Here is an 11,040-nt window from a genome sequence, read left to right on the forward strand (position 1 = left end):
CATAAAGACTTGTTAGAGCACTATAAGATGATCCACTAACTACTAACACTAGCACTACACCCCTGCATACAACACTGTCCAACAAGCAAACTGTTCATGCTGGAGCGGAGGGGTCCAAAATAATCAACTTTACCTTCTTCTTCATTATTATAATCTCTGTTCTTTTGCTGTAAACATTAAATACTCTGTGTCAGGTGAATGGGAAACCTGAATGTTTGGTGTGTTCACAGCAGGTTTCAGGCTTAAAGAGTAAAATATTCAGCCCCATTGAGACTCATTACGGCAAAAAATACAACAGCTGTTTTTGTAGAAAGATCGTTCATTAAATGTGAACATGTCATTATTTATAGGGTATTATGTGTATATTATGAGTTTGATGCCCATGATAGAGCCTTAAGAAGCAAAGACAGACAAAGTAAATTCCTTCAAGTCCTCAAGTAAAAATAAGCTGTATCCTGTTTTAGTGACTTGAGTGTCCCAAAGAGGTAATTTCCATTCAGTTCTATACATATAACTAGTGTCAGTAATTTTTAACTATTGAGGGGATGCAGTACAGCACCTTTTGTGGACTCAAGCAACAGTCATTTGAAACCAGACTGCAACGTTCACAGTCATGTTCACCTTAATCCAAAACTGTCACTTTAAAAGTTTGCATGGTGTAAAAAATGTTATTTTTTTCTGCTTGGTTTGGAGAAAAGGTCATAATGCCCATCGGTACTCATCGGTGAGTGGAGTAATTTGAGACTATTGTGAAATCTCTGTGTTTTCCAATGCCTTTGTATCAAGCAATGTTATTATTCCCCTCGTTTCTGTTATCACAGACCAATCATAGCTAATCTCCAATCCTCTGTCCTGATTGGTTATGGGGTGGCCCCTACTACGTCCTCTGATTGGTTATTAGTCCGACACTATCATGACTGCACAGGAGAGGAAATCTGGTTTGGAGGGATAGTGTCAAGACATTCGAGGTCCCTCTCTCTGAACAGATGTTTACTCTGTAATTACCAATAGCAGCTTTAAATTGAATAGAAATCAGTCTAGACATCTCTACCGTTGACCCTTCATACTGAACATCAACATTAAGAAATGAAAACAGTAAATGGTTGGTTTTGTCATTTATTTTAGTGTAAGGCAGTGTTCTACTCTGACAAAACTGTAACAGATTTTCAAGAGAAATACTGAAGTGTCACATTTATGTAACTTTGAGACAGTTCAAAAAAGACAAAGTAAAACCAGACAACTTAAAAAATAAAACTCAAACAAAGAAGATATTGCCAAATTCAAAAACCGGTTTGAATACAATGTCAAAGTGTACAAATAGCAGAGAATATAAATACAAATTGTTTGACATTTGTTCAGTATTACACTACAAAAGAGGACATCATCAGACAGTTGAACCCCAGATTGATAAAACATTGAATGCACAAGAAAATGATACACGTTGAAAATTCCAGTTCATCTTTTGATATTTTTGAAATTTAAACTAAACCAAACTACCTCTCTGTTCTAATAGCTAACAAACATGTGATATTGGAGTGCATCGTTTAACAAGACTTATTCTGCACTTACCAGGTGGTCAAGCTGTTGCAAACATGACCACAAAGAAAAAAAGACCTAAGAGTAGGTCCACATTTGCTTGTGATACCAAAAGAAAACTGGCTGACACTATTATGTTCTACTAGCTGCTTCTCCCTTTGATTTTTTCCTTTACTAACTTGTGGATATTTGACTTGCTGCTTCTTCAATGTGAAGCACTTTCAAGTATCTGTGCGTGAAATGTGCTGTACAATAGAAGTCTTCAGTGTGTAAATTAAATGGCAGCTGAACATGAGATGAGAGAACTATCAGTCTATAGCAGTATTTACCTATGTCAGGGAACAATAAGCAGCTCAATATTTTGAGATTAAGCAAAATGCAACAGCTTAAAACATAAAACACACCCCGTAAAGGTATCAAGAGATAGTTTGTTCTGTGGATTTAACCATATCCCTCAGCCTTTCTGAGATACTCTCATTGCTAATTAAACCCAATCTAGCCCAAAATTACATAAACTAACAGACAACGCTAAATCTGAGCATCATGACAGGTCAGCATAAACATTACTGGAGCAAATAGAGGCTATACACAAATAGTAAACACAAACATAAGCCGGCACTTAAAGCACAAGCGTACACGTGTCCGGGGTAAAGTAAACAAGACTGGGTCAGTTATGTTTGTCTGCTCTATGGAAACAAGGCTCATGAAAATGCATCAAACAAAGGCTTCTGAGGCTAGATATGTGAAGTAGCTTTCTAGAAACAACTCAATAGCTTAATGAGTAAGATGAATCTGTAACTATTTAAAATGCAAATGAAACAATTTCCTTGCTAAATGCTTTCAATGGACTGACATGCTTTTATGTGAAGCAAGCAACTGTTACTGTGCAAATAAGGAAAATCCCTTTTGTCTTCCCAATAGAAAGCATTGTTCCTAATGCAGCTTGGTGGCGTGGACTACTTTTAAAAATAATTTTGTTTCCAGTCCTGTCCATCCCAGTTGACATTAACCTTTCTGCTAGTAGAAATTAAGCAACAATTACTCTTTTGGTTGCAAAATAAAAGCACTGATTGGCACATACACATGTGATCTTGACTCTATCTGTATGACTGAGAGCCTTTCAATTGAAAATGGCCGCGGGGAGTTTGTGGCACGCTATGTTTCAACTTAAGCCACATCCCTGGGTGTTCTCTTTTCACCGCCCATCTCATCTTTAAACACACCCTTGTTCAGAGGACTCTCGGCCTGAGATGTCCCGTCCCTGCTTCCCACTGGCCTGCTCTTGCCGCACTTGTTATAGGATTGCAAATTAGCTTTACAAAACACATCCTCGTCAACATCATCTGATGCACCTTCCATCATTCCAGAGTAAACAAAGGTGCTATGAGGTAAAAAAGAATCTGACTGTAAAGGATGGCGGCACTGCCTGTTGTAAAGCTCTGCGTTCTGTGAAGTGCCATCACAGGACACATGAAAGCATGCACGCTGTGATTTACTGCTAGATGAACTTGAAGGTATTTTATGTTTCCCTTGTGTTTGACTGCGACTGTGTACTTTTTCAGTGATTTTCCCATCGGTCGAAGGAAGGCTTAAAGCCATTTCTGACCTTGTTTGCCATGATAAGGCCATAATGCTGCTACTGTCTCTAGACTCGGATGCAGACACAAGTACATTCTTTTTGTAATATGGTGAAGAATCTCTTTCAGAGTCCTTTTCAGGACGAGAAATGGTAGCAGCTCTGTTCTGTCTGTGTCTGTCAGGCATATTCAACTCAAGGCTTTCTGTGTCCAGAGACCGGCTTCTCCTGTCAAGAGACAACGGATTAGGCATGGATTGACTGACTCTTGTAAGGCCAAGGTGCCGGGGGAGACTAGCAATCGCCCATGTGTTACTGATCAGGTTCTCTTCATAGAGATCTAACATCTGATAGTCACATTCAGCGAATGCGTCTTTTTGCAAGTAGCTTTCTTCAAACTCCTGATAGGGTGACGATATGTCCTCCCCCAGTTCCATTTGAATCTGCTCATCATATTCCCCCTCATTATGCATGTCTACTACATCAAATGTGACTATGGTGGGTAAGGCCTCCATGTTTGGAGTGAAGGCAGAGTCTGTCTCCAAATCATCCACATCATTGTGCAAGTTACTCAGCATCTGAGAGTTTTTTGTGTAGTCCACAAGTGCTTGGGAGAAACTCACAGCTTGCTCATCATCCAGATCAGTTTTACATTCTGGAGACTGAGAATTTATATTTCTGTATGGTAAAGCCACAGGCTTGTTTTCCTCAAGATGTTGCTCTTTGGGTTCACAAAATGTTTCAAAATCTGGGTCAGATGTGCTTCCAAATGATAGGCAGCTGTGCCTTTTTTCACAATCTGCATTTGTGGATTTTGTTTTTTTGTCAGTGGAAGCAGACATACTTTCTTTTTCATTAAATGTATCCGGCTCAGTATTAGTTTTGTTGACTGATGCTTGAGGGTTTGAATTCATATTACAGTTCTGATTTGTGCCAATTTCCTGCCGGCCAACCACATTCTGTGCCAACTCAGGGGAATTACTGCATGTGCTCGGCATGTCCAGAAAATCATGAACTTTATACATATCAGAACCTATTTGTAACCGATTCATTTCTGGAGCAAAAGAACAATCGTTCACCTCGACTGGCTCACTTAAATACTCGCACTGTTGTGAACTGGGCAGCTTTGATTTGCCTTCATACTGAGGACTGACCAGACTCTCATCTGGGGCAAAAAGTTCATAGAGGGCATCGCCGCTGTAACTATCCCTCGGTAATCTGTCTGTCCTCAGTCTGTCTGTCTTTTCTTGTACGTCATCGTTTCCTGGGGTGGTTGAATCGTAGTACCCCTCATCACTATTCGGCACTGATTCTTGATGCTCATCTTGAGGAGTTAACACATCAGCTATTGAAGAGGTGTCCATGCCACTAGCTTGCTGTGCACTGTTACTGTTCAGTAAATCCAAATTGTGAGAACTTGTCAGATCAGCAGTCAGATCTGCATGGTCTTGATTGTAGGTACAGCACATTTCCTCTGATGCATTATTCCCCCAGTAACCATGAAGACACTCCTCGCCCAAATCCTCTGGTGAGGCCATTTCTTCACCCCCACCCTGGTATGTGAGATAACAGGAGGCCCTCTTTCCTCCATTTCGGCTCCTCTCTCCAGAAACTGTGCTCTCTGTGATGCTGTCGTCCTCTTGATCTGCGATAATGTCCCCACATCCAGTGAGGGAATCAAAGCTTTTCAATGATGCAACGTCTCCAAACATCATGTTCAGCCGATCTGATGAACCAGGGGGCGTTTCAGACTTCAGTGTCGGCTCAGACATCATCTTCACTTTTAGACAAGGCTCGCTGTTCACTCTCAAACTCTTGTCGAATTCACCAGAAACTACAGCCACCAAATTGATCTCCTCGGTTTGATCATAACTAATCTGATCATCCAGCTCAGATTTTGGACTTTCTTGCACCACACTCGTCTCTAAGTCCATTACAGCAGCAGCATGGATAGATTCAGGATCAATAGAAACATCACATATAACATCTGCTAAATCAGGCACATCAGGTTCAGATACGAGGCACTCTGTGACAAACTTAGTGGCGTTCTTCGAGACAACAGGCACCTCGTTCTTGCACCGAGGAGAGGTCATTGCAATCATTTCAGCTTTCTCCGATCCAGCATGTCTATTGTTTCTGTGATGCCGGAAACTGTTAAAAAGACCCCTCAAACCCTTTTTCTGCCGGGTGAGGCTCAGGGATTTCTGCTCAGCAGCAGGGAAACTACATTCATGGTGGCAGCTACTGCGGAGGTCGCCAGCTGAGTCCCTCTGGCTGTGGTACTCAAAGTCACCAACTGAGGTGTAGCCACCTCGCAGATTGTCATCATAACCAACCTTACTCAGCCCATCATGCGTTTTGCTTTTTGGGAACCCTTTCTTAGAAGACCACTTGTTTTGATTTTTACTCCTTCCACCAAAAAAACTTGGTAAGATGCAAATGCTTTTACGAACTCCGAAAAACGTCAGGGCAGTCCTCCGAAATTTTCCAGATTTCTGGGATTTCACTGCGGCGTTCATCGTATCCAACTGAAGCTCCTCGGTGATGTCATCAGGGCCGCAACGGGGAAGCTGTCCGGAGGCTGAAACCACATCCTTGGAGTCCTTTGGTAGCTCCTCTACCCTGTGAGAAGCCATTGCTACCAAATTTACAGTAACAGTCCGACAGAGGGCATAGTTGTGGAATTTTCGAAATCAGCTGATAGGTTCACTCCAGCGGTTTTGTCCTCCATCTGATATGAGCTCTGTATCATGAGAGTCAAGAAAAGAAATAATCAATTACAATTTTATTGCAGTCCTAATCTGATCATCAAGCTACTAATATGAAGAATACACATTCCAGATGTCAAACCATATTCCTATTAAATACCAATCCACTAGTGTATTTCAATATAACAACATGGAGCAGACAAGTTTTTTTTTCTTTCCTGTCGGAGATGTGTGACAATAATTTAGCCTAATTTTAAAGATCAGAGGTACACGACTTGCCGAACCCTGTTTAAAAAGAAGATGGGGTCCTGTACTCTTCTAAGTCAGTTAAATGCTTGCAAGACCAGTAACCAGAGTACTCCTATGGCCACTTGTCTAGCTTAGGGCCTTTACTGTCTCTTAGTTAGTCGCTGTTTTTTTTTTACTTTTTCTTCTTTTCATTTTCAATTATAATATCTCCATCTTAGAATAAAAAAGCACAGCCTTGATTACTGATTTTTGTATTTGCATATATTTATAGAGGAAGTATGTATTGTTTTGTAGGTAACTAAAAATTCCCCAAACCAATAAAACAATTTGTTCTAATTTTTACCAATGGCACTTTTAGAGCCATGTGTGTGTCAATATTATGTGTGGACTGTTTTACCTTGTTTGATGCACATTGTAGACACTAGGTGGCAGGTGTGTCAAGCCAGGTGTAGAAAACATATAGCGAAGAAGACCCAATTAGTGGCAGGTGAGCTGCCTACCGGGTAGCAAACAGTTTTTGACCGCCATCATTGCCGTCTTCGTTATCTTTGTCATTGTCTCATTTACAATAACTTTATGCCTTTAATTCTGCAAGTTCATAGTAGATGTAAGTGTGGATTGATTGGCTGAGCCTTTATTGTATGTCGATTTGAAATAAACCCTTATTGATGTTAATGCACGGAGTTTGGACTTTATTCATTCATCCTGCCGAGGAGGACGCGTCAACTGAGTCCCGGTAAAGCAGCCCCTCAGTGGCTTATTGGTTTTTCGTTTCTATTGGCGAATGCAAGCCAATTTGGGGAGTCATAGTCCTCTTTTGCATTTAATTTTAATTAATTTTAATTTTGCCTGTTTGGTTTTTTTTATGTAAAGAGCCAAATTGTGGTTTCTTTGAGGTTTATTCATATGAGGTTACATAATGATACATTAAGGATTGAAGCGAATATACACACTTTCTGCATTTCCAGTTGAATCAGAATGTGAATATACGCTGAATTCACACATCATGCTCACACCACCATGGCACTGAGCACCTGTCCCTTGTGTAGTAGTGAGAAAGTTGGCAACCCTAGACTAATTCAAAACTAACAAACACATTTTCAGATGGTCTTTACAAGAGACTGACTTAGCTGCGATCAAAGATGGAAGGAAACATGTAGAATAGTGACTTTTCTTGTGATCTAGCAGTCCTGGGGTTGAGATAACAGACTAGAGGTGTATCAGCTGTACAGTTGGAGCCACAAAGTGTTTATACTGCCCATTTGTGGTGCAGTTACAGAAGAGTAAAATGAAAAAGCTTCAGGTAGCATATAATGATGCATATCGAATTTTCCTTAAACTACCAGGATGGACCAGTGCAAGTTTTATGCTTGTATCAAACAATGTCCCTACATTTCATGCTGTACTGAGAAATTTGATGCATAAATGTATGTGTCTGGGTGGGTATGGTGGAGGTGGGGAGGGGAGGGGTGGGTGGTTTTAAGTATATTTTTCCTCAATGTTGTCCTTGTTTTTGTTCTTTTAGTGTTACTCACTACATCTGTTAACTTGTATGTTTGTTTGTTATTTTTGTTTTTGTTAATTTAATTGAAAAGGAGGAAAATATCTGTAACATTGAATGTTTTATTATTGCTACCTACATAAAAAAAACATTTAAACGATAAATGTATGTGTCGCTTAGCTGATTCAGAAAATGAAATTTTAAGGGAGCTCACTCAGCCCACATTAAGTGACACAAGGTCTTTAGGAAGCACTATGCACTTAGCTAGACTGTCTACAGTTGACTCACACTGTCCTGCTCTACTCTGGGAATCTGTGTTCAGGTCTTGAGTGATCCAGCACTTGGTACTTTGGTCATTATTGTGCTGATGTTAATTGTTGATGAAGATAATGGAAGGTCTTAAATAGTTTGGTTGCTTCATTGTAGATGTTCCTTATTTTATTATCAAATAAATAAATAAAAAATCCTTACTTACTTTAGTGCATTGCCTTTACACTGCTTGGCAGTACCTACACCCAAATTGACTTGAAGCACTTTGTCACTCTTACTGATCTTGTTTCCTCTTGTCTAGATCTTTGCTTGTGTTGTTCTTGTTCTCGTATGTACTTCGCTTTGGATAAAAGCGCCTGCTAAATGACATTGGGACATTGTAACAAGGTATTTGTCTTGCTTTTGGAAACATTGGAACAAATGCCTTTTTTTGCTTTAATCAAATTGAATGTGTAAACTGTTGTCATATGATATTTTTATTTCTTGCTGGACGTGCATTTTACTTATTTTTAGTCTTTTATATTACTCTTGTGCTGATATGGACCTATGAGTCTGGAATAGAGTATCTTATCTAGTGCGGACCTGCAGTAGGAGGTAGGTCCCAAATACTAATAATACAACATGTACTTTAAATGAGAGCATTGGCACAGAAAACAACTTGAATTCAGCTTTTCAAACACATATTGCTTAGTTTGAAACCTTAAAAGGCAAACTAAAGGAAACACTAGCACATTCAAAGAGTAGAGCAAGCTCAAAGGAGTCATGAAGTAAACAAACTCACGGCGCTGGTTTTGTTCCTCTCCCAGGAGGCGAGGGGACGTCTCAGTGCATGCTTTATGGTCCCTCTGATCTGGCTTTAACTTCACTGGTAGTAAAGCAGCTGACTCAGGCTCCGGTGCACCATCAACACACACGGTTTTTATTTGTCTCCAGCTACGGTTAGCTAGCTGAGGTGCTTGCTAACACCGTCCCCTCCACTCACCACAGAGCATGTCCAGCAGTCTGTGGCTGTAATGTGAGTCTATGATACACTATGGTATAAAGACGCAGGACAGACGCACAAGGTTTGGATCAAGGTGTGCGGATGAGCCACGCGTTCAGACTGCACATTGGATGCTGGCAGAAACCTCAGCGTTTAAATGTAGTATGATGACTTCCTCTCCTCCTGACTTCTTAGGTAAATCTCCCCAGTCTTCTTTTGTGACTCTCCTCCCGGCGCACGCTAGTGACGCAACATGTGTGTAACGTGGGTTTAATGACGTAATATCGATCACTAGAGCTGTCTGATTCAAATCTCGATGTTATCCATATTAAAATTATTTACTACAGATAAGTAAGGTCAATGATACAAAGCTCTTTTTGTGGACTTGATACTGACATTTTTTTTTAAATAAAATTCACATTCACATGAGTGAATGGTGCAACAGAAACTTCTATTTGTCTTTTATAAATGAAATGCAATAATAGGCCCTATAAATAAACAATTTAACATTTTCAAACACTCATTTCAGTTCAGGGGACACATACAGCCCAAGTTGATCTGAAGTGGGCCAGAGCAATAAAATCATAACATAATTATTTATGAATAATGAAAACTTCAAATGTTTCCATTTGTTTTAGTGCAAAAAAGTACAAGTACATTCTGAAAATGTTCACATTTAATGAACTATCTTTCAAAAACAGCTGTTGTGTTTTTTTTTACCATGATAAGTTTCATAGTGGGGCCAAATATTCTACTCTTTAAGCCCTGAAACCTGCTGCGAACACACCAAACACACAGGTTACCCATTCACCAGACACAGAGTGTAATGTTTACAGCAAAAGAACAGATCGATTATAATAATGAACAAGGTAATGTTGATTATTTTGGACCCCTCAGCTCCAGCATGAACAGTTTGCTTGCTGGACAGTGTTGTATAGGGGTGTAGTCTTATAGTGCTCCAACAAGTCTTTATGAATCTCAACCAGATTATGCAAACAGCAAGTAATCTATTTTCTCGCTTTGAGAAAAAAAATCCTGGAAAAAAAGCGATGTTCGGGCGCGCTCCATCAGCACTATGATTGTATGCGACCCCCAGAGGACAAATCTGAAATAGCAGTTACTTTTATTGAAAAATTGTAGTTAATGCTAGGGTTGGTAGTCACGGAAAACTAGCATGAATTTGAATGTAGCATTTTCTCAGGACTCCGTCTAACATTTGATGAACTATCTTTTTTACAAAAACAGTTGTTGTTTTTTCCGCCATGATGAGTCTCAAAGTGGGGCCAAATATTATATTCTTTAAGCACTTAAACCTGCTGCGAGCACACAGGTTTCCCTGTCACCTGACATAGTGAAATAAAAAGCAGATAGATTATAATAACGAAGAAGGTAAACTTGATTATTGTGGACCCTTCAGCTTGAGCGTGAACTGTTTGCTTGCTGGACAGTGTTGTATGCAGCAGTCTAGTGCCTGTGAAGCATGTGCATGTATAAACCTAAGCACGTGCACGATGTGAGGCTCCTTTCGAAGATTGTGGATCCGCAGCTCCTGCTTTGACAAGTTTACATATACGTAAACTTTAGTGCTAATTGGATCATGAAGTGAAAATTGCATTTAAGGTCTTCTCTGTAATTTTTTCACTTTGAAGAGTCATCCCGCGGGCCGGGTTGGAGACTGGCGGGCCGGTTGTGGCCCGCGGGGCGTATGTTTGACACCCCTGCCTTAAAGCCTTAAAAACTGTTATTTTTGCTTTATTTCTTTTTCTTTTTGTTTCTCTCTGACTACCTGGCAAATGTTTGTCCGTTAACTCACAGTCATATTAATCTATCATTGTCATCAATGGCAATAAATTGATTTAAAAAAACAAATAAAAAAATAATATATGAAACAAAATTGAATGCTAAATGAAATTCTGCAACATCAGGTCTTTTTAACGGTCCGAGTACTTTGTAGTAGCTGTAAAATAAATAAATAAATAAATAAATAAAAGGGGAAAAAAACCATGAATTAAATAAAATAATAAGTAGTAGCAGTATTAGTTTTCAGACTTTGAGAAGCTTGTGTCCATTGGTGCAATCTTAAAATCATATTATCTACCACTGCATTCAAGGGTTGTCTGTTTTACACATTATTTTCACACATTCTTCTGCATAAGAATTACTATCTTAACAGGGTGAGGTCTTTCCATCTACTATGGCTCAAAATGTTTTTTTTTTT

At 39.6% G+C, this 11,040-nt stretch overlaps 1 protein-coding gene across 1 annotated transcript; it reads right to left on the reverse strand.

Annotated features, from left to right (window-relative positions):
- Window positions 1-1,100: 1,100 nt before the first annotated feature.
- Window positions 1,101-9,060, reverse strand: LOC117812826 (APC membrane recruitment protein 1-like). The gene is made up of 2 exons (XM_034683781.1): window positions 8,622-9,060; window positions 1,101-5,855 (listed from the first exon to the last, which is right to left on the reverse strand). The coding sequence occupies exon 2, from the start codon at window positions 5,746-5,748 to the stop codon at window positions 2,704-2,706; it is 3,045 nt and encodes a 1,014-aa protein (XP_034539672.1). The 5' UTR covers window positions 5,749-5,855; window positions 8,622-9,060; the 3' UTR covers window positions 1,101-2,703.
- Between the last annotated feature and the right edge of the window lie 1,980 nt (window positions 9,061-11,040).

The sequence above is a fragment of the Notolabrus celidotus genome, chromosome 5 (assembly GCF_009762535.1).
Source record: "Notolabrus celidotus isolate fNotCel1 chromosome 5, fNotCel1.pri, whole genome shotgun sequence".
In the NCBI taxonomy this organism is placed as follows: Eukaryota; Metazoa; Chordata; class Actinopteri; order Labriformes; family Labridae; genus Notolabrus; species Notolabrus celidotus.

Coding starts and splice junctions, on each gene's coding strand:
- LOC117812826 (XM_034683781.1), bottom strand. CDS start 5,748: ATGGCTTCTCACAGGGTAGAGGAGCTACCAAAGGACTCCAAGGATGTG.